Below are 25,101 nucleotides of genomic sequence, written 5' to 3'. Positions count from 1 at the left end.
AATCTGTACATTTTAATTTTATAATCTATACATTTTAATTTTATAATCTATACATTTTAATTTTATAATCCATACCTTTTAATTTTATAATCTATACATTTTAATTTTATAATCTATACATTTTAATTTTATAATCTATACATTTTAATTTTATAATCTATACATTTTCATTTTATAATCTATACATTTTCATTTTATAATCTATACATTTTCATTTTATAATCTATACATTTTTATTTTATAATCTATACATTTTAATTTTATAATGTACACATTTTCATTTTATAATCTACACATTTTAATTTTATAATCTATACATTTTAATTTTATAATCTATACATTTTAATTTTATAATCTATACATTTTAATTTTATAATCTATACATTTTAATTTCATAATCTATACATTTTAATTTTATAATCTATACATTTTAATTTTATAATCTATACATTTTAATTTTATAATCTATACATTTTCATTTTATAATCTATACATTTTCATTTTATAATCTATACATTTTCATTTTATAATCTATACATTTTAATTTTATAATCTATACATTTTCATTTTATAATCTATACATTTTCATTTTATAATCTATACATTTTAATTTAATAATCCATACATTTTAATTTTATAATCTATACATTTTAATTTTATAATCTATACATTTTCATTTTATAATCTATACATTTTCATTTTATAATCTATACATTTTCATTTTATAATCTATACATTTTAATTTTATAATTTATACATTTTAATTTTATAATCTATACATTTTAATTTTATAATCTATACATTTTAATTTTATAATCTATACATTTTAATTTTATAATCTATACATTTTAATTTTATAATCTATACATTTTTATTTTGCAATCTGTACATTTTAATTTTATAATCTATACATTTTCATTTTATAATCTATACATTTTAATTTTATATTCTATACATTTTAATTTTATAATCTTTACATTTTCATTTTATAATCTATACATTTTTATTTTATAATCTATACATTTTAATTTTATAATCTATACATTTTCATTTTATAATCTATACATTTTAATTTTATAATCTATACATTTTCATTTTATAATCTATACATTTTAATTTTATAATCTATACATTTTAATTTTATAATCTATACATTTTCATTTTATAATCTATACATTTTAATTTTATAATCTATACATTTTAATTTTATAATCTATACATTTTCATTTTATAATCTATACATTTTTATTTTATAATCTGTACATTTGCATTTTATAATCTATACATTTTCATTTTATAATCTATACATTTTAATTTTATAATCTATACATTTTCATTTTATAATCTATACATTTTAATTTTATAATCTATACATTTTCATTTTATAATCTATACATTTTTATTTTATAATCTGTACATTTGCATTTTATAATCTATACATTTTAATTTTATGATCTATACATTTTAATTTTATAATCTATACATTTTAATTTTATAATCTATACATTTTCATTTTATAATCTGTACATTTTAATTTTATAATCTATACATTTTAATTTTACTGGTTGTCTAAAATCACCTATAGTACCAGCAATGGGGGGAAAAAAGCTTAAAACGAACAAAAAACAGCAAAATTTAAGAACCGTTTTTTGAGTCGAGCATTCAGCTCCCCAAAAAGAGGCGCTCTATATTGGGACAAAAATGAAAATTGCTTCAGTCTAGAAGGATTTCTCCTTCAATGACCGAGAACAGAACATATGAAGTGCAATATCAGAACAGATCAAAAATGTATATAAAAGTTTTATCTAAAAAAATAAAATGGACACAAAGCTATCAAGACAGATAATACACTGCTCTCAACTAAAAAGCCAAGAGAAGTCGGCCATTAAAAATTGTAAGCTCATACTAACAGGTCTACCCGCCCCCACGCATCCACGTGTATATATTAGGTTAGTGCAAAAATAATGTTGTTTTTTGACATGAAGTAGAACGTCAAAAACGATACTATTTTTGCACCAACCTAATACTTTTTTCTATCTCTCCTTACCCCCCCCCTCTCTCAATTTCTCTCTCTTTCCTCCTTCTTCTCCCCTTCTCTGTCTCGTTTCCCTTCTCTCCCTCTCTTTATTCTTCCTCTCTTTGTCTAACTCTCTACTCCCCCCTCTCTCTCCATTCTTTGTAAATGCTATGAACTACTTCAAAATTAACACCTGTTTTATCATTGACCCACATAAACTGTGAGTTGATGATATTCTTTCGTACAAACACGTAACAAATAAAATACTAATTTTATCCGCGAGATTTATACTTCATTCTCTCCATGATTTCTTTCTTTCTCTGGAAGTACCCAATTGGTCCAATAGATATGAACCATCAGATATGAATCAGTAATGTCGAGATCAAATACTATTGGATCTATCGTATTGATGTACACATCAACGCTATTATAAAATACCTTAAAATTAGCAACATGTGTTCAATAAATCGTATACAGTAAATTCTTTTCAATTAAATTGTATGCCTCCTTTAGGACCTCTTGTAATCGATGACCCATTTCGACTTTGAATCAAAATGAAAATTATTATATCTCTATATAATAAAACAAAGTTGTCTGCATGTGTGTGTATCACTGTTAAATCCAAGAGCAAAACTGTAAAATTTTCAATAGCAAAATAAAAGAAATTCGTTATACATACGTGTGAGCGACGTTGTTTATACTGGTCTTTTATTGCCTTGTCTGACGCTCCTCTTTCTCTTTACTGCATTTCATGAATGGCCATAAATTGTCTCATCTGTTTAACTAAGACATTCACTGAGTTCTCATAAATGGTTTTATTTGGATAGAATTTATTTAGAAGAGAGAGACTAGTTCCTGTAGCTAGTTCCTTAAAATTAACTTTCTAACTTAACAAAATGGGTGAAGTGCACAGGCAGCCAATCTGGATAACATTCTGCTTAAATTATTGGCGTTGACTCATTCACATGGCTTCAATCGAGAGACTCATCTGCAAACCTTAGTTTTCTCTCTGCTTGAAAATATGATGTCATGTTTGTTTTGTCTGTGGTGGTTGACCTCTGCCCCTGTCTCAACATAACGTCATCCGTTTTTCATTCAACCCTGAGAATGATCTGTTTTACAGATCTGTGTTATCAATTCACTCAGTGTGACCCTTGTCAAAATTCATACTAGCTAACTTAATCACAACTGATGTGGGGTTCCTAATATGTGACAAAATAAGCATAGATGTAGAACTCAACACCTTTGATTTGATGCTCTTGTTGCAGCGTGCTCCAATTTGCTTACAAACATCACAAACATGCTTGTCGGCAGCGATACACACTTGAAAAACATGCTCACGTATGATAAAAATAGTAAGAACTAATCTTACTTATCTCTGCAACAAAGAAAAACACAAATTTCCCTTTTTTTTCTTTTTTTTTTTTTTTTTCGCATATCCAACATTAATTCAAAGGCCGAGATTTATATAGGTATACAGTCAATAAATACTCATTTTTGACTGTAAGAAATCCGGCTGGGGATTAATTGTAATCATTTGAATGTTTACTGAGTGCATTCCAGTAACCTGGTCATCTTTTCATAAAGCCAGCGAGCTTTCAGCGACCGAGAAGTTTAAGGAGATTACCAAGACGTGCTTTTGTTAAATTGTTGAGCTCAGCAGCTGAGGGAGCCAGCGGAAGCAGCAGCAGTATCCAAACAGTCCTTTTCAGGATTAACTACTAAACCTTTAACACGATTCAAGCTGAATCCGATATACATTTCACTTTTCACTGCTGTCTGCCTTCTGAGACTCCCCTTACAGCCTGCCACTCCAGTTCTTGCTCCTACTTCCACTCCTCTTTACTGCAGCAGCACCTGTTCCAGCAGTTCCAGCAACCAGTATAAGTGCCCGTCGACGTCCAGCTACCTGTTCCAGTACCTCGTCGATGCCCGGTTACCTGCTCTGGCATCAGATCCCGTCTACACAGCCTGGACCAACCTGGTATGTCATCCTCTTCAAGAATGCCCGAATTTCAACCCCCTGAGATGTTCGATTCTCACGTTTCGGTCGATGTAACCTTCTCCAGGTAATCAATCGATTTGATTAAAAAATAGGTGATTTCAATGACAATAAGAGTATGGGAGGGTGGAAAATTTGTTGGTCCTCATCCAATCCCGGACAACGTCGGGTCTCTCTGCTATTCTCTCTCTCAATAAAGTTCGATCGATTTATGTCCGCGCGAGCGCGCGACTAGAAGTGTGCGATATTTGCTGTTCTCTTCTTTCATTCATTCACTCGCATTAACGCTTTCTTTCTCTTCCTTTTCCCCTCTATCTCACTTTCTTTTACTACCCCCCCATCTTCTCTCATTCTCTGTATTTTCTCTCTCTCAACCCACCAGTCCCCGCCCCCGTCAATTTCCCCCTCTTCCCCCTCTCACGTAATAACCACACGTTCCGTTCTGTCGGCCAACGTCGTCGCAGTCAACGTCGCTTGTCGACAAAATTGTAAGTCAGTTATTATCTACATTTCTCGTTTTATCTTTCCTCATCCTTTCTCTTGTGTCACATGTGTGGCTCAGTATGTTTGTCCGTCTGTTCAATACCAAGAGCAAGCACAACTTTTCTGGAAGAAAATTTCATGAAGAACCCAATGAAAATCTTATGAATTTGGGACTAAAGTTTTTGTTTTCATTTGTTGTTTTCTAAGGATTTTATCGCTTATTTCATAGTTTAAAAGTCTAGGCAACCTGCTAACACCCCAGCTAAATTGCTCCCACCTCTAAAGCAAAATAAGATTTTACTTTTTTAGACGAGTGCTTGTGAAGACTCTACAAAACCTGACAAAAGAAGAAAAAAGAAAAGGAATAAAAACAATTATTTTAGAATTTAGGGCGGGAAATAAGTTTCATGTATAAATTAATCCTCCAATTCGTTCTTTTTTTACAACATATTATAAATTTCATATTTTGACTTTTTATAGTGGGTAGGCAAAGTTTCTACATTTAGGATCTATTAGATGTGTTTGCCAGTAATTAATCACTACTCTCTAGGGTTTATGGAATGGGGGTGGGGGGGGGTGGATGTAATTTCTTTAATTAGTTTATTAAAAAATAAACTAATCCTATTTCTGTTAGGATTAGTTTATTTTATAAAGAGGGAGTTTTGCCACTCGGACATAGGGTTAGTGGTACGGTTAAATTATTTTTGGAGGGAACTTTGCCACTTGGACTTAGGGTTAGGATTTTGGGGGGAAACTTTAAATGTTTTATTTTCTATTTTTTTAATTTTTTATTGATATAATTATATTTTGTCAATAACTTACATTTTAGATAGGAACATTTTTTGTATTATTCATATTATTTGGATTCATCGGACTATTGTTCTCATCTTGAGTGTAATTTTCACAACGTTTCGGTCCATGTAACCTCCAATCTTCTTCAGGTGTATCTTGTTGAATTCGAGAATGTTTCTGTTGAACTCGGGAATTTGGACGGAATCCTGAGTTTGACAGAAACATTCCTAAGTTCAACAAGATACACCTGAAGAAGGTCGGAGGTTACATCAACCGAAACGTTGTGAAAATCACACTCAAGATGAGAACAGTAGTCGATAAATCCAAATAATACGAATAACCAATCCTCATCTCAACAATTCAGGAACGTCATTTATTTAGCAACTTTTCAAGATGAACAACTTTTCAAGATGAACAACTTTTCAAGATGAACAACTTTTCAAGATGAACAACTTTTCAAGAGGAACAACTTTTCAAGATGAACAACTTTTCAAGAGGAACAACTTTTCAAGATGAACAACTTTTCAAGAGGAACAACTTTTCAAGAGGAACAACTTTTCAAGATGAACAACACTAACCTCCAGCCGTAAATGCACATAAATTTTTATGCATGGCTTTGTTACAATTTTGTTTTTTTTTTAGGTCAAAAAACCAAAAGGAATTTTTTAGAATTGGTAAATTTATTGGCCAAGTATGGCCCGTGTTCCATGAATATTTGGTGAAAGTTAACCTGGGAAATAAAATCGCTACTTCTTATTCAAAATGAATTTGTGGGTATTTTGACAAAGCAGGCGAGAAAGAAAATCATCGACTAGATCAAAGAAATCAAGCATTTTTGCATAATTTTTTTTATAACACTCCTGATGTATCTCACAAGGACCAGATGAATGTGGTGTGGCGCTATGTAAAAATTGATAAAATGAAGGTGGAGGTGTCGTCTCTCCGCTTCATCAAGATAAAGATAAAAGTGCGAAGGAAATTTCAAAATGATTGTATTTGTCAGACATTTGACAATGCAGGTGTGTAGAAACGCATCTCTGAAATCAACCCAAAAGCTCTATTTGTGCCATGCACAAACATTCACTAAATCTGGCTTGTGTATATGCAGCCTCTGTAGCGGTTCACTCTGTTACATTTTTTGGCATACTGGACCAGTCATGCTTGTTCTTTTCTGCATCTACACATCGCTGAGATATCTTGATTCAGTTGACCAGTCTAAGTGTCAAGTGGAATGTGGAAACTAGATGGAGTAGACGAGCAGACGCTGTAAATGTTGTCATAAGAAATTATTGGAAGTCATCATTATCCTGGAACGGCCTAGGGAAGAAGAAGAAAATGCAACCACAAGATCAGATGCATCTTTAATTTTCAACTCAGTACTGTCATTTCCGTTTCCTTTATTTCCAAACTATTCTTCCAGAAATCAATGATGCCCAGAAATATCTTCAAACAAAAGGGCTGGATCAACAATAAAATTCTGAATAGAAAAAAAAATGGTGGACATTGCGATAGACAAGTCAAAAAACTCTGCTCTGAAATGGCGATAAGCATGGAACGTCGTGTCTGCAAAAAAAAAAAAAAAAAAAAAAAAAAAAGAATGAATAGTGATGTATTGATTGATCCAGCGCTGGGGTTTAATACTGAGTTGAGGCAGGAAATGCTGTCTGTTATAGACAGGTTGACTGAAGATTTTAACAAGTTCACAATCTTGTAAGTAAATACACTTTTCTTACACCACCAAATGATAATTGTGATTGTCAGCTTGGTGAAGTTGATGAAGATATAGAAAAAAAAGGAATTCTTTGTCGAAAGAAGAGAATACAGTATTTTGTGAAAACTTCAGGAAAAGACAAAATCAAGAGACATCTTGAACTTTTGAACTTTATACAGAAATACTTCGGGATTCTGTTCCTAATATTGTGATCTTGCTACACATTTTCCTTACCTGAGCTATTAGCGTTGCCAGTTGTGAGCACTCTTTCTCGAAACTGAAGTTCATAAATCAACAATAACCCAGACAAGGCTTACAGACTTGGCAATCCTCTCCATAGAGAGGGAACTTGTCGATGGGGTGAATTTTGATAGAGTTATTGATAATTTTGCTGAAAAAACATGGAAAGTCTGTTTGTAAATTTTCAAGAATAGAAAGATTGCAATTCAGCAAGTGATAAATTCACCAACAAAATATTGTAAATAAAAGAAAGGTTTACATAAATTTACAGTAAACATATTTTAGTCCTAATTGTTTGTTTAGAAAAATTAATCTTCTCATGTTTGGCAGAGAATGTTCTCAGTGCGTAAGTAGACGTGATTGTTAGAAGTGTGCATGTCTATATGTTTATTAGTGTGAAGGACCAGATGGGTGATCATTTGGGAATTCTAAGTGCTGTATGTGCTCTCCGCTTATGTTGGCATTTGTTTCCAGCCGTCCTGAACCTCCACTTGCCACTGGTATTTAACAATACTGACGCAGGAAAGGTATGCTTGGAGAACTCTTGCCACAAAAATTTCACGTGCAGGCACCCTTACAGTGGGTATCCATAGTCCGTCAAGACTGAAGGAAGCTACCATTAGTGCTAATAGGCATGTGTGAATAATAGGTTATGTGGTTTGCCTTTGTTTTATCGGTGTGTGCATATATGAAAACTTATGTGAGTGAGTAGCCATTCCATGAAGGAAGCTACCATTAGTGCTAATAGGCATGTGTGAATAATAGGTTATGTGGTTTGCCTTTGTTTTATCGGTGTGTGCATATATGAAAACTTATGTGAGTGAGTAGCCATTCCATGAAGGAAGCTACCATTAGTGCTAATAGGCATGTGTGAATAATAGGTTATGTGGTTTGCCTTTGTTTTATCAGTGTGTGCATATATGAAAACTTATGTGAGTGAGTAGTCATTCCATGAAGGAAGCTACCATTAGTGCTAATAGGCATGTGTGAATAATAGGTTATGTGGTTTGCCTTTGTTTTATCGGTGTGTGCATATATGAAAACTTATGTGAGTGAGTAGCCATTCCATGAAGGAAGCTACCATTAGTGCTAATAGGCATGTGTGGATAATAGGTTATGTGGTTTGCCTTTGTTTTATCGGTGTGTGCATATATGAAAACTTATGTGAGTGAGTAGCCATTCCATGAAGGAAGCTACCATTAGTGCTAATAGGCATGTGTGAATAATAGGTTATGTGGTTTGCCTTTGTTTTATCAGTGTGTGCATATATGAAAACTTATGTGAGTGAGTAGTCATTCCATGAAGGAAGCTACCATTAGTGCTAATAGGCATGTGTGAATAATAGGTTATGTGGTTTGCCTTTGTTTTATCGGTGTGTGCATATATGAAAACTTATGTGAGTGAGTAGCCATTCCATGAAGGAAGCTACCATTAGTGCTAATAGGCATGTGTGGATAATAGGTTATGTGGTTTGCCTTTGTTTTATCGGTGTGTGCATATATGAAAACTTATGTGAGTGAGTAGCCATTCCATGAAGGAAGCTACCATTAGTGCTAATAGGCATGTGTGAATAATAGGTTATGTGGTTTGCCTTTGTTTTATCAGTGTGTGCATATATGAAAACTTATGTGAGTGAGTAGTCATTCCATGAAGGAAGCTACCATTAGTGCTAATAGGCATGTGTGAATAATAGGTTATGTGGTTTGCCTTTGTTTTATCGGTGTGTGCATATATGAAAACTTATATGAGTGAGTAGCCATTCACTTATTGCAGCTGTTGTCAGTGTGTGCACATGCATGTGTAAGTTCAGGATTCATGGAGCAGTGGTTGAGTATTCATTTTGCCTCTCCTGGCTGGATGGACAGTGATGGTGTGCATTATGCTTGATTCTGGTCTTCTCATGTCCTTTTTGGTTTTTGGTTCTCTTTTATTTGGATTTGACAATTTCACATTGGTTCACTAATTCTATCGTTTCAAATGAGGAGGAATCATTTTTATTAGTAAAACATATTGCATTTGGCACCTTTATATAAAATTTTACTTTTTGGACGATGAAAAGGAAAACTAACAAATAGAGAAGGAAGGAGAATACTTTATACAACTTAGCAACTTTTATGTTCATTGTATTGTTGCTTGTGTCACACGGCTAAACAAAAGTTTTGGTATTATAAGAATTGTAACAAACATTTCAAAAATCTTTAATGGCTGACACTGTTGTGTTTATTTTTAACAGGTTTGAAAAACAAGACTGAAACTAACAATTGATTTTCAAATGAGATTTTACCATTTCGTTTAATAAAGTGCTCGGAAAATGAAGAATAAGGGTAAGGTTTTTGTTTCTGGTTTTGCTTTTAATAGAAAAACATTATTGTCTCGTTTAAAACAAACAAATTCGTTTCTAGTTTTGCTTATAACAGAAAAAAACATTATTGTCTCATTTAAAACAGATTCAAATGCTTTTATCAAGATATACTGGTATTCATTTAAAAATACAAACACGTTTAAGTTGCAAACTTAAGCATGACAGACAAGCAAAAAAAGTAATTTAAAAGTTTTGTATGATAAACATACGAAAAATGCTACTTTAAAATCAAAATAAAATCACTTACAAAATTAAGCATGACAGACACACTGACAGACGAAACCTTGTTAGCCCTTTGACTAGAATCAAAGTATGGTTTCTATTCTGATACTAAACTTCATTATTCTGGTTTCAGTAAGTGAAGGAGAAATCCTTCTTGACTGAGGCAAATATTATGTTGGTCCTAATGTAAGTAGTACACAAGTGTTAAGTAAGAGTACGTCACAAGGAACATAGAGCAGGTTATAACACAACTCCTTTTTTTTTATTTCAGGGTACTCTCCTGAATAAAACATGATCGTGCTTCTTCTCTCTGAGCTCTGTCCTCTCGAACATCATCCAGTTGTGCATTCTTTTATAGTATTTTTCTTTTCCATATGGTGACGTCATTTCGCACACGGCTTGACATTTGCATACAGTCACCATACTCTGTTACATTAATTCAGAGTATTCTTTTTGGGGAACTGGATTTTTACCTTATTAAAGTTAGGGTAAGGGTTAGGATAAAGTTTAGAGATAAGATAAGGGTTAGGGTTAGAGTTAGGTTTTGGATTAAGGTTGAGTAAGAGTTAGGGTAATGGTTAGGGTTTGAGTTAGGCTTAGGCTAGAGGGAGTGTTATGATTAGGGTTAAGCAAAGAGTTAGGTTTAATTTAGGGTAAGGGTTACATTTAATATTGTAGTACAGGTTAAAGTTAGGGTAAATTTAGAATTAGTGTTAGAGGTAGAGTGAGAGTTAGTGTTAGGGATAATGTCCGAGTTAAGGTTAGTATTAGGGTTAGTGATGAGGTAAAAGTTAGGGTTAGGGTTATAATTAAGATTAGAGTTGGAGTTAGTGTTAGAGTAAGAGTTAATGTTAGAGTTTGGATTACAGGATGAGAGTTAGAGTAGTGTTAGGGTTAAGGTTAAATTGAAGGTAGGGCTAGGGTTATGTTTAGAGTTAGGTTTCGCGATATGGGTAGTTTGGTAATTAAGGTTAGATTTAGAATTGAAATTAAAGTTAGGGTTTGTGTTAGGGTTTATGTAAGAATTAAGGTTAGATTAAGGATTAGGTTTAGTATTAGTAAGAGTGAAGGTCATGGTTAGTGTAAAAGTTAGGGTCAGAGTTGTGGTTAGAGTAAGGATTAAGTTTAGGGCTAGAGTTAGATTAAGGGTTAGGATTTAGTGTTGAGGTTAGATTTAAAGTTTGAGTTTGGGTTGAGTTGAGTTAGTGCTAGGGTTAAGGCTAGAGTTAAAGTATGTGGTAAGGTTCTTGTTAGGGTTAGAGTTAGTGTTAGATTTAGGGTTAGAGTTAGGGGTAGGGTTAGGGTTAGTGTATAGGATTTGACTTAGGAATTAGGGTTAGTGTTAGGAATAGTGTGAGAGTTAGGGTTAGAATTAGAGTTAGGGTGAGAGTTAGTTTAAGGTTAGGGTTAGAGTTAGTTTAAGGGTGAGGATTATGGTTTAGGCTTAGGGTTAAGATAAGGATTATAGGTACTGTTAGGGTTAGAATTAAGATTAGGGTTAGAGTTTGGGTAAAAGTTATAGTGAAAGTTAGGGATTGTGTTGTGGTTAGAGTTAGAATAAGGATTAGAGTAAGTGTTAGGTTAAATTTAGGGTTAGGCTTAGGGTTAGAGTCAGGGTTAGTATTAGGTAAGTGATTGTGTAGATTAAGTTCAATGTTACTGTACCGGTTAGTTTGGGTTGGAGTTGGGGTTAGAATTAGGTTTTGGGTAAGATTTAGGGTTAGGGTTAGGACTAGAATAAGAGTTAAGTTAGATTTAGAGTTAAGGTCACAGTTAATGTTAGAGTACAGTTAAAAGTTATGGTTTGGGGTTAGATTTAGAAGTAGAATTTGGATTAGGGTTAGGTTTAAGGTTAGGGTAAAGGTTATGGTAAGGATTATAGTAATGATTAAGATTAGAGTTAAGATTAGGGTTAGGGTTAGTGTTAAAGTTAGGAGTTAGGTTTAGGATAAAAGTTAGGTTTGATTTAGTGTTTGATTTATAAGTTATGTTAGAGTACAGGCTAGAGTTATGGTAAATTTATTATTAGAGTTAGAGTTAGGGTTATGATTTGAATTAGCATAATAGTTAGAGTTAGGGATAAGGTTGTAGTTAGGTTTATTCATAGGGTAAGGGTTTATTCATAAGGTTAAGGTTTAGGTTAGAATTAGAATTCTAGTAAGATACAAGTTAGAGTTAGTGTTAGTGGTAGAGTAAGAGTTAGGGTTAGATTTAGAGTTATGGTTTGGGTTAGTGTTAGAACTTAGGTTAGTTGTTAGAGTTAGTTTTAGGGTTAGGGTTAAGGTTAGAGTTATGATGAGAGCTAGGATTAGTGTTAGACTTAGGGTTATATTTAGTGTTAATGTTAGATTTTGGGTTAAGGTTAGAGTAAGAGTTAGTTAGGGTTTAGATTACGATTAGGGTTAGGGTTAGGGTTACAGTTAGAGTTATGGTAAGATTTATGGTTAGAGTTAGGATTAAGGAGCAAGATTGGAGTTAGAGTTAGAGTTAAGGTAAGAGTTAGTGTTAGGGTTAGTCTTAAGGTCTTAAGGTTAAGTTTAGAGTTAGGATTAGGGATGGAGGTACAGTAAAAGTTAGAGTTTTATTTAGAGTTTTAGTTAGGTTTATATTTAGTGTTAGAATAAAGGATAATATTAGGGTTAGTGTTAGAGTTTAAGTTAGTGTTAGGTTTAGGATTAGAGTGAGAGTTAAGTTACAGTTAATGCATGAGCAGAGGTTAGAGTTAGAGTAAATTTAGAATTAGAGTTAGGGTAAGATTTACATTTAGGGTTAGGGTTAAGTTTAGGATTATAATTCTGGTTAGATTTAGGATTAGTGTTAAGGTTAGATTTAGGATGAGGGTTAAGGTTAGATTTAGGATGAGGATTAAGATTAGATTTAGGATGAGGGTTATGGTTAGATTTAGGATGAGGGTTAAGGTTAGATTTAGGATGAGGATTAAGGTTAGATTTAGGATGAGGGTTAAGGTTAGATTTAGGATGAGGATTAAGGTTAGATTTAGGATGAGGATTAAGGTTAGATTTAGGATGAGGGTTAAGGTTAGATTTAGGATGAGGATTAAGGTTAGATTTAGGATGAGGGTTAAGGTTAGATTTAGGATGAGGGTTAAGGTTAGATTTAGGATAAGGGTTAAGGTTAGATTTAGGATGAGGGTTAAGGTTAGATTTAGGATGAGGGTTAAGGTTAGATTTAGGATGAGGGTTAAGGTTAGATTTAGGATGAGGGTTAAGGTTAGATTTAGGATGAGGATTAAGGTTAGATTTAGGATGAGGGTTAAGGTTAGATTTAGGATGAGGGTTAAGGTTAGATTTAGGATGAGGGTTAAGGTTAGATTTAGGATGAGGGTTAAGGTTAGATTTAGGATGAGGGTTAAGGTTAGATTTAGGATGAGGGTTAAGGTTAGATTTAGGATGAGGATTAAGGTTAGATTTAGGATGAGGGTTAAGGTTAGATTTAGGATGAGGGTTAAGGTTAGATTTAGGATGAGGATTAAGGTTAGATTTAGGATGAGGGTTAAGGTTAGATTTAGGATGAGGATTAAGGTTAGATTTAGGATGAGGATTAAGGTTAGATTTAGGATGAGGATTAAGGTTAGATTTAGGATGAGGGTTAAGGTTAGATTTAGGATGAGGATTAAGGTTAGATTTAGGATGAGGATTAAGGTTAGATTTAGGATGAGGGTTAAGGTTAGATTTAGGATGAGGATTAAGGTTAGATTTAGGATGAGGGTTAAGGTTAGATTTAGGATGAGGATTAAGGTTAGATTTAGGATGAGGGTTAAGGTTAGATTTAGGATGAGGGTTAAGGTTAGATTTAGGATGAGGATTAAGGTTAGATTTAGGATGAGGGTTAAGGTTAGATTTAGGATGAGGATTAAGGTTAGATTTAGGATGAGGGTTAAGGTTAGATTTAGGATGAGGGTTAAGGTTAGATTTAGGATGAGGGTTAAGGTTAGATTTAGGATGAGGATTAAGGTTAGATTTAGGATGAGGATTAAGGTTAGATTTAGGATGAGGATTAAGGTTAGATTTAGGATGAGGATTAAGGTTAGATTTAGGATGAGGATTAAGGTTAGATTTAGGATGAGGATTAAGGTTAGATTTAGGATGAGGATTAAGGTTAGATTTAGGATGAGGATTAAGGTTAGATTTAGGATGAGGATTAAGGTTAGATTTAGGATGAGGATTAAGGTTAGATTTAGGATGAGGGTTAAGGTTAGATTTAGGATGAGGGTTAAGGTTAGATTTAGGATGAGGATTAAGGTTAGATTTAGGATGAGGATTAAGGTTAGATTTAGGATGAGGATTAAGGTTAGATTTAGGATGAGGATTAAGGTTAGATTTAGGATGAGGGTTAAGGTTAGATTTAGGATGAGGATTAAGGTTAGATTTAGGATGAGGGTTAAGGTTAGATTTAGGATGAGGGTTAAGGTTAGATTTAGGATGAGGATTAAGGTTAGATTTAGGATGAGGATTAAGGTTAGATTTAGGATGAGGGTTAAGGTTAGATTTAGGATGAGGATTAAGGTTAGATTTAGGATGAGGATTAAGGTTAGATTTAGGATGAGGATTAAGGTTAGATTTAGGATGAGGATTAAGGTTAGATTTAGGATGAGGGTTAAGGTTAGATTTAGGATGAGGATTAAGGGTAGATTTAGGATGAGGATTAAGGTTAGATTTAGGATGAGGATTAAGGTTAGATTTAGGATGAGGATTAAGGTTAGATTTAGGATGAGGATTAAGGTTAGATTTAGGATGAGGGTTAAGGTTAGATTTAGGATGAGGATTAAGGTTAGATTTAGGATGAGGGTTAAGGTTAGATTTAGGATGAGGGTTAAGGTTAGATTTAGGATGAGGATTAAGGTTAGATTTAGGATGAGGGTTAAGGTTAGATTTAGGATGAGGGTTAAGGTTAGATTTAGGATGAGGATTAAGGTTAGATTTAGGATGAGGATTAAGGTTAGATTTAGGATGAGGATTAAGGTTAGATTTAGGATGAGGATTAAGGTTAGATTTAGGATGAGGGTTAAGGTTAGATTTAGGATGAGGGTTAAGGTTAGATTTAGGATGAGGATTAAGGTTAGATTTAGGATGAGGGTTAAGGTTAGATTTAGGATGAGGGTTAAGGTTAGATTTAGGATGAGGATTAAGGTTAGATTTAGGATGAGGGTTAAGGTTAGATTTAGGATGAGGGTTAAGGTTAGATTTAGGATGAGGGTTAAGGTTAGATTTAGGATGAGGGTTAAGGTTAGATTTAGGATGAGGATTAAGGTTAGATTTAGGATGAGGGTTAAGGTTAGATTTAGGATGAGGGTTAAGGTTAGATTTAGGATGAGGGTTAAGGTTAGATTTAGGATGAGGGTTAAGGTTAGATTTAGGATGAGGATTAAGGTTAGATTTAGGATGAGGATTAAGGTTAGATTTAGGATGAGGGTTAAGGTTAGATTTAGGATGAGGGTTATGGTTAGATTTAGGATGAGGGTTAGAGTAAGTGTTAGAGTGAGAGTTAGGTGTAGAATTAATGTTTGGGTTAGGGTTAATGTTAGGTTTAGTGTTTGGTTTGGGGTTAGGGTAATTTTTCTTTTTGATGAAATATAACTCTTAATGATATTAGCAACCGCTGGCCTTCGGGACAAGATCAAAGTGTAGTATCTATCTTCAGACGCTGCACTTCAATTTCTTGTTCTCTGTTAGTGGAGGAGAAATCTTTCACGACTAAGACAATTTTAATTTTTGTTCCTTTTCTCCATATTAAAAAACGACCCTGGTGTCTAACTCTGTCCTGTGGGGAGGCACTGTAAATAGGAACCGCATTTGTAAGAATTTTGTCTGTTTTAACATTAGTGGAAAACATAGAATATGTTAAGTGTCTTCCGTTTTGATGGTAAAATAAAATCAAGTCCTATTAGTTAAAAGTGAAAAATACAGGTTGATAATGGATCAGTAATTTTCGAAATCACTTGTATTTAAATTCGGATCTGAACATTTTTTATTAATTATTATGATCCGACTAGAGAAGCAAAATGGTGATTTGAATTTATGCCAAGGGAAGTAACTCAAGTTATTTAAATTCAATTATTTCCCTTCCATTGCGTTTTACTGTTAAATTTAATCTCTAATTGTGTGCTCCTGTAATCACTTCTCTATGTGTTTCTTTTGTCCACGTGACTTAATCATCATCATCATCATCATCATCATCGTCGTCATCGTCGTCGTCGTCGTCGTCGTCGTCGAAATAAAAATGTCTGAACTATCAAAAATAATGTTTTCAAAATTCTATTAAAACATAAACTACCAAATTAAATCCACAGAAATGCATTTCAGTTTTATCGTAAGCAAGTCAGGCATTTAATCTACTTGTTTTAGAGGTAGCAATACAGCGACCCCCTAGCGGTAATAAACTACTGCAGATTATTCCCCGTGGCCGTGAGATGTGATTCCATACTCTCATCAAGAACACACAGCACTTGTATTCTTTTAGTTAATAAAATCTATATTAACGGTATACTAGTCTGTCCTCACTTTTTCGAATACTCTTTTATTTACTTCAATTTTATGAACTATATATACACACATATATATATATACATATATATATATATACATATATATACATACATATATATATGCACATATATGATGATTGCAACGTCTTATCAGATGAGTTCCACTCTCTCAGACACTTAAAGTCCATGAGCCCAAAAATGACTTCCATCGCCACAGGACCATTTTAATAGACAAATGCCTGAGGGAGTATCTGTACACAGATGATGTTACAGTCTTAGCTTTGTATGACAGCCAAGTCTCTCTCTCGGTTCAAAATGTTGAGATCCAGTAACAAGCAAGAGCAAGATAGCTAGCAACAAGTTAAACTGCAGACCAGCTTAATGCGGGTACTGGTCTCCCGATTTCTTGTTTTTTAAATCAGAGATTTTCTTCTCCTAGAAAGGTTGCCTTCACCACGGCTTACGGGAGCCCTCTCCACCCCAACACACACATACATACACACAAACACACACAGTGTTAGTTGGCCGTTGACCCCGAAAAAGGGTTCATTCGCCCTTTGCAAGGTCTTGTTTTTAATCCTTCAGGGAGACTAGCCACCCTCCTCACCAAACAAATCTGGTGGGGGAACCAGTTTAGTCGCCGGTGACCCGACCATGAGGCAGGTAGTACTGGGTTACATGGTACAAGTAGCATATAACATGACCTATACATATATATATATATATATATATATATATATATATATATATATATATATATAGTAATACAAAAAGGAGACGAGTGAATTAATAAAGTTTGCCACTTTCTTTGAATGCTGTGTACTTCCAATTAGCATGGCTTATTGGTATTTAGTAATAGTCGAACTTCAGGTTGAGTGTTGCAAATATATGCTATGTAGTCAATCATTTTATTGATGTTAGGCATAGGATAGGCATTCAGTTCTATAAATCTATTTATTGTATCGCTGTAGTCAACGACCATTCTTTTTTTGTGATTTTCATTAGACGTCACCAGAACTTGAGCTCGCCAAGGAGACAAAGAGGGTTCTATTATGCTTTCTCTGAACATCTTAGCAGTCTCCTCTGTTATGAATTTATTGTCAGCAATGGCATGATTTTGTGCCAATAGGGATTGTACATGGGGCAAGGTGAGAAAATAGAGGAGGCGGAGGAACGTTTAAAGATGGGAAAGGGTTATTCTTATCAATAGTTCATCCCAAAACCATCGAATTTCAGTCACGCTTTTGTATTTTTTTAGGATGTCTTTCTCGATAATTATGTTGATAAAGAGATCCTTAATCACTTCTACTGTCATGCCAGGATGGGTTTTATATATTTTTTTAATGTCTACAATTGTTTCGCCAATATTTTTGGCATGTTAGTTAGGATTTGCCAGAGCTATAGTTTTTGTTGAGGTATAGTAAAGAGTTTCAGTTTTGTGCCAGTATTTTTGAAATGTTTCAACGCTATTCAAATCTACCGTTGCATTTACCAAATGTCTATTTATTTCACATTTACTGAATGTAATGTCTTTAGCTTCTGTTCCTAGTCAGGCAAGACTAGGGGATGGAGAATCGGGATTAAATAATACGGCAGCATTAGAAGAGGAAGATTTGCATACTTTAGCCCAATGTCCATTTTTTTTTATATTTCCTATATTCCAAATGTTTTCCTATTTGTTCCAGTCATCTGGTCACTGTGTAGAGTTCTTGTAGTGTGAGGAAGGGTTTCTCGAGCAAGCGTTGTCGAATTGAGGAGAAAGAGACGCCACTGATAAAAGCATCTTGAATATACAGTCTTTTGTTTTCTTCAGCGGTTACGGCTTGAACATCGCACGACTTTGCGAGTACTTCCAACTGTTACATGAAAGCGTTAATGGTGTGTGCCGGTTGCTGTTTGTTCGTGAGTAATAGTTTGTGTCTATTGTACACTATGTTAGTTGGTTTGATGTGAGCAGAGTCAAAGACATTTATCGCGCTATTGTAGTCTGTGCCATCGCTCATTATCTCGTAGACAGCGACCGAAATGATATTAATTAAAACAAAGAAGTTTTGGGGGCTGTTTTCAATTTCGCCGTTATTGATAGTCGCTAAATAGTTTCTGAAAGTCAGTTTCCAATGCTTATATAATTTTTCTGAGTTCAAAGCAGTGTTACTGTTCGACGTCAAATTTTTTCGGGGTCTGTCCATTTTATTTTTTCTTTTAGTTCATAAAATTGAAGTAAATGAAAGAGTATTCGAAAAAGTGAGGACAGACTGGTATACCGTTAATATAGATTTTATTAACTAAAAGAATACACGTGCTAACGAGAGTTGTAATGATGGAATCACATCTCACGGCCACGGGGAATAATCTGCGGTAGTTTATTACCGCTAGGGGGTCGCTGGAAGTGATAATATTAGAGGGGAAGGGTGGGACGTGAATAATTTAAAACTATAGCAATTTATATGCAAATAAATACACATTGCTCTTTATTATAGAGTGAAGTTCAAAACGGCTAATATTAGGATTTATTGGGGCAGAAATAAAAATTAAGATAATAAAATAGAAAAAAAAAAAAAAAAAAAAAAATCAAATACAATAGACCAACCAGCAAGAAATCTCAATAATTTAAGCACATATTTGTAAAGAAAAAAAAAGGGGGGGGGGGAAGAAAAAAAGAAAAAAGAGTCACAAATGTTCAACGAAGATAATTTCGTGAGTAATTTCGTCGTGGGTCACACCTGGTAATCAGTTGTTGAGGTAAAAAAAAACAAAAACAAAATAGAAAACAACAACAACAACAAGCGGAGCAAAACGTTTGCAGATCCGAGGGAATTGCAGGGTAGAATCGGACTAAGTGGCTGCAATGTTCGTCCAGTTATTACTGACAACTTGGAAGGTGCTCTCTGCTACTATCGATACCGGTTCAACCGGTCAGCTTGCATTTAACTTAATAACAAGGTTGTAAACAACGAGGCGTTAAGAAAAAGAAAATCGGAAGGACCTACCAAGAAGCGATGTGTCTGGAGACGACTGAAAACTACAACAACAGCAACAACAATAAGAAAATTAAAGCATAAATATTTTTCGTTGTTTTTACAAACAAAAATGTTATATGGATGTCGTAAGGTTTAATAGTTGTTTGTTCAAATAACTAAGAAAATTATCTTTAAAAAACAAATTGACTTCCGCCCTGCGTTTACCTGCGTGTGATTCGTATTTACAATCTTTCTTTTCTCCTGGAAGGTAAGTTTTTTTTTTTTTTTTTTTAAAAATCCTAATTTCTGTTTTCGATCACTAGATGACAGGTAGATTTGCTAGGGATGCCTGCACGAGTTACTTCCTTCTCACCGTGCCAAGGTGAGGACTGAAAATTCAGCGTCTAAGAGGAAGACCACTCTGGCCTAAAAAATGCCTGAGCAGCTCCGTCGGTAATTACCTTACAGGCTCGTCTTAAGTCCGGCATCACGGTCAGCAAATTGCTTACTTGTCATTGTTAGAAGATGGGGGTGGGGTGTCTTAACTTTGCGTATCTTCCATTGAACATATTTTAATTTATTTTGTATTTAAAATGTATATTATCTCAACTTCTCACTTTATATTGTATATATTATGGCTTTTATACATGCATACATACATACATACATATATATATATATATATATATATATATATAAATATATATATATAAATATATATACACACACATATATTTATACACATATATATACACATATATATATACACACATATATATATACATATATATACACATACATACATATATATATACACACATATATATATACACATATATATACATATATATATATATATATATATATATATATAGATAGATATATATAGATATGTATATACATACTAGCAAAAGTACCCTCGTTGACTGGGTTCAAAAACAGCGTACAGAAAATGGACTCTGATTTATGAAAGTATGATAAGTTATGAAATGGAAGGGCTGTAATGAGATAGCTTCGAATTTGGGGTATCAAAACCAAAGCAAAATATGATGAAAGTAAAAATAAAATAGATAAACCCCATAATTTATTATACCGTACCTGTTCACACTGAAACACTTATCACAATATTCTGTGGATCTATATTAAAAAACCTTGTTAAACTTTGTAACATATTTCCATTCTATGGAGATCAGGCGCGAACGAACACCCCATAATTTTATTATACCATATTTCTTCAAACTGAAACATAATTACTAAAGTATACTTACGCAGATAGATATGAAAAGTCTTTATTAAACTTTGTGCCTATTTCCATTCTATGGAGGCCAGGTGCGAACGCAGACCCCACAATTTTATTATACCATCCCTATTTAAGTTAAAACACACTTATCAAAGTATTCTTATGTACATCTATATCAAAAACTCTTGTAAACGTTTTTTTTTTTAATTTAAAATTTTTTTATTTCCATACTGTGTGGACCAGGCACGAACGCAGCCCCCACAATTTTGATGAACCACCGTTCTGCCAGATCAAACATACCCATTCCTGTGTCCCAATACATCTTCTATCATTATATATAATCAGTTTTTTAAAATAGTCAACCATATAGGAGCCTATTCGTGACCACACACACACACACACACACACACACATTCAGCTTTATATTATATATATATATATATATATATATATATATATGTATATGTATATATATACAAGTCTGTCATAAGCCTAACGAATTCTCATGAGAATGAAACGCGGAATATACTACATAACTTAATTGCCATATATATTTTCATAGCTTACTACCTAGCTCTACCTATGTATTGAGCACTGTCAAAGTAAATACTGAAAATTCACGCATAAAACTATATCTTTGTATATTAATTCATGTGATTAAATGAAGTAATCATATATATATATATATATATATGTATAAGTGAAATTGTCTGTGTGTACATTTCCCTACCAAACTACTCTGCCAATTTTCAGTCTACAGACTCGAGATTTGACATAAGGGGTATTAAGACTTGAGAAAATCTTTTAATCGGTTCGATCGAAATCAGAAATTTAGCCGGCAAGGAGTCCAAGATCAACGATTTGACCTTTGAAAACTCTACCAAAATCCTCCGCCAATTTTGGGTCTAACCACTTGAAATTTTAGATGTAGGTTACTTGGACATGAATCAAAATTCTTAATTTGATTTGAGCCCAAAACAATAAATGTTAAGGGATCAAAATTGAAGTCAAATTTAAAAAAAAATTTGACCTCTGCGGTCTTTACCAAGTTACTCAGCCAATTTTTGGTCTAAACATTTGAAATTTTACATAAAGTGTATTTAGACTTAGGGCAAGCCGTTTAATAGGTTTTTGGCCGAAAATTTGGCTGCCAAAGGGTCAAAGTTCAAAAGATTTGACCTTTGCAGTCTCTAGCAAACTATTCAGCCAGTTTTGGGTCTAAACATTTTAAATTTTACATAAAGGGTATTCAGACATGCAGCAAGCTTTTACATCAGTTTTGGGGCGAAAATTCGGCTGCCAAGAGGTCAAAGTTGAAAGAGTTGACCTTTGCAGACTCTAGCAAACTTCTCCGCCATAAAAGAAAACAACCAAAACAAACTTCATGAATTTGAAGATATAAAGAATTTGAAGCATAAAAACTTTTACCAAAATGACCAGGTTCGGCATAAATAACTTGAAAAGGATTGATAACCCATAAAACAAAATAACTCTTTCATTATTTCTGTGGAAATGGCTCGATTGAACTCCAAGGTTTGGTTCTTCCTAATAAGATATTTACAACAAAATACGGAAAATGACTTTCTCACCTAGTGTCAATCAGAATTTCCATGGACATAGCTTTTTTTGCTGGAACTTCCTGTCGGTCCAACACATTACCGTGAGAATGTCTCCCTTCTGTTTAGAATTTACTTGTTTTTAAATTCAGTGTCAACAAATTCTTATCCCATAATCAAACAGTTCTTTGATCTTCTATAGTGTCACTCATCTTTTGACAAATAATAAAAACCCATATCCTCGAGTGGCTCTTGGTCTTGATACGTGGTGATCTAATAATAAAATGATAGTCAAATTCGTAAGTAACTTTATGGCAAAAGAGCAAAATAATTAACAATCGAGTAATCATAAATCACAAAAAAAAAAAACGAAAAAAAAAATGACTTTAACAAACAGTAGAATTTAATTATCTACCGACCTATATAATTTAATGTGCTGAAACTATTTTTAAGTTTTTAAGAATTTATTTTTAATTGAGTTATTTCTATATATAGAATTCACTCCTAAATTATTTACCAGTTGCTGGTTGTGTGAGCTATATTTAGTTTAATTTTAGTTTCATGCAAAGGAGGTGGACGAGATTTGTAAAATTCCAGATACCTCTAATTCTTATGACATTTTTACAATATTAAACAGTATTAAACAATTAATAAATATCCCCCAAATTTTAGTTTCTTTGGAATATTTGGAAAGCATTTTAATATTGACACAACCTCCCATTCGAAAAATGCAAATATTTCAGATTTGCATTAAAATTCTTCTGTAGTCATTAGACACCAATTAAGCAAGACTTCCCAAATTTTAATTGCTTTTTAAGACTTTTTAATTCTTAGACATTTTCTAGAATCAAAACATGGATTTTGATCTTGGAATTGGAATAAGAATTCTAGACATACGGTTAAGTATCATTATATCTTGATTTTAATCTTTGTAACGGGACATAAAAGAAATAGAAACGTGTTCTGTTTGGGGAATTGATTTTACCGATCCTGGGACGAGTATTTTTTTAGTTAATATATAAATATCATTTTTTTATGTCTAATTGATAAATATAAAAATGTTTCTTTGAATTCAGTAAATAAATATTGTCAATGCCAATTCAAAATTATCATCAAAGTATTTTGTAGCAATGTAAAATCTTTGCGTCTACATTTGCTATTCTCCACATGCACACATTTAATTTTTTGTTTTTTACTTGCGGGATCACCGCTTATCAAGGTCTGAAGGCCATTGAAGGATGAGTGTTAGGTAGACAAGGAGACAACATCATGGTGATCAGAAATGGTGGATCTTGAGTAGAGCTTAATTATATGAGAGGATGGCTTACCAAGAACTTATTTACATTAGACTTGAAACCGATCATGCTATAGACAGCTGGGATACAGTCCCACGATATTGTGTTCCACAGATGAAGAGTTCTAGGAAATAATCTTTGCTCATGTAATTTTCGTTTAATTCACATACACATGCACGCACACACATAAACACATATACACATGCATACACACATATCTTGTATCTCTATTTATAAAGTTGGGCTATTTATTTCACTGACAGTGAGATTAAAATGACAAATTCATTTCCAGAACAGAACAGCAATATTTTCTAATATACAGATCATTTGTATGCAACCGATGTCCTAAATTTAACTGATTTGCATATTGCTTTGCAAAACTACATCTCATTAATTCACTATTCATTCTTATTGTTTTCTGTTCCAATGATTGTCTTTTATTATTACTCATTGTTCTATGAACACATATTTCTTAGTTCGTCCATAGAAAATTGTCATTTTGGATGAAACAAATCTTTCCAATCTTTTCAAGACAATTTAGATGGGTCAGGATATATTGGTTGGTTTCTGCACTCCAAGATTTTTCAAACTTTTCAGCTGTTTTTATCAGTATCATGCTTTAGATAGTGCCAATCCTCTCTTTCATTTAAATTATCACTAGTCTTTTCTAGAAAAGTTTCAGAACTGTTCCTAGTGCTTCTATAATTATTGGTATTACAGCATGTTATACATAGCCTTCGTGTATATAACAATATCTATATATTTACTTAGTTTGACCACCACCTTGAACTTCACCCTGTAATTTACTGGGATGTCGAAAATCACTATTTGACAGGACTTTTCCTTCTTGTTGATTATCATCAAACCCATTTTTCTTACTTGGATGTGTTTGTCCATTTGTATTACCATATTTCATGAATTTAATTTTCCAATACTAATTTTGCTTTGTGCTTGTTGTATTTCTCAGGTACAAAGTGCAGTCATTTGCACAGTTTCTTTCCTCACCCACTCATGTCAATTTTTATATTCCTTTTGAGCTAGTTTGTTGCATTCACTTATGATGGAGTTTATTATTTCGTCTCTATTTCTGTTCACAGTCTGAATTTGCTGTTTTGCTAAGTTTTATCTATCTTGACATTTATATAATCTGTTCCCACCTGTGTACAAGCTTCTGTATTCCCTCAGCATAAAAATCTTTAACACTTTTGACTTCATCATCACTTCCAAACTTTCTGCCGCTCATGAACGCTTTCAAGGAACCAAACAGATGAAAGTCCAAAGGGGAAAGATCAAGTTGGATGAGGGTGCTGTTCTTAGCCCAGCTCGTTGATGGTCTGCACCTTTTGGGTTGCTGTGTGAGGTCTTGCATTGTCATAATGCAAGATGACTCCTTCTGACTTATGATCCCTACGTTTGTTCTTTGTCTTTTTTGACCTGCTTCCGCAGTTCACAGTAGTTGGAACTGGTCACAGTGCTTCCTTTCTCAAGGAATGATATGTTAAATGGGCCTTGCATATCCCAAAAAACTGTGAGCATCATCTTCTTCATGGACTGCTGAAACTTGAACTTCTTCATTAGAGAGCCTACATGCCTCCATTCCATGGACTACTGTTTGGGCTCAGGCTCATAGTGCCAAACTCATATCTCGTCACATATTATCTTCTTCTTCAGAAACTCATCACCATCCTTCCTCCTCCGTTTGTACTCTGCAGTAAG

The 25,101-nt window shown here is 33.5% G+C and overlaps 1 protein-coding gene and 1 long non-coding RNA gene across 11 annotated transcripts in view; one reads left to right on the top strand and one right to left on the bottom strand.

Annotated features, from left to right (window-relative positions):
* Window positions 1-3,799, bottom strand: part of LOC145266902 (uncharacterized) — a 35,640-nt gene extending 31,841 nt beyond the window's left edge. Inside the window, exon 1 of the long non-coding RNA XR_013864790.1 lies at window positions 2,697-3,799. This is a non-coding gene — a long non-coding RNA (uncharacterized LOC145266902). The remainder of the gene's footprint in view (window positions 1-2,696) is intronic.
* Window positions 3,800-3,955: 156 nt separating this feature from the next.
* LOC145266900 (coiled-coil domain-containing protein 125-like) overlaps window positions 3,956-25,101 on the top strand; it is a 99,809-nt gene continuing 78,663 nt past the window's right edge. For 6 of the 10 annotated variants that reach the window (XR_013864789.1, XR_013864788.1, XR_013864787.1 and 3 more), the window contains exons 1-2: window positions 4,443-4,507; window positions 9,479-9,569. Coding sequence is in view for 5 of the 10 variants with exons in the window: in XM_080122674.1 (XP_079978800.1) it covers window positions 9,557-9,569 (13 nt within the window). In the remaining 5 variants the exon portion in view is untranslated. Of the gene's footprint in view, window positions 4,087-4,442; window positions 4,508-9,478; window positions 9,570-18,748; window positions 19,563-25,101 lie in introns of those variants that run through there. The other 4 variants (XM_080122675.1, XM_080122672.1, XM_080122673.1 and 1 more) reach the window with 3 other exon arrangements.

The sequence above is a fragment of the Euprymna scolopes genome, chromosome 42 (genome assembly GCF_053919585.1).
Source record: "Euprymna scolopes isolate OS-2025 chromosome 42, ASM5391958v1, whole genome shotgun sequence".
Lineage (NCBI taxonomy): Eukaryota > Metazoa > Mollusca > Cephalopoda > Sepiida > Sepiolidae > Euprymna > Euprymna scolopes.
Note: the sequence above shows the minus strand (reverse complement) of the source record. Positions and strands in the feature narration are given on the sequence as shown.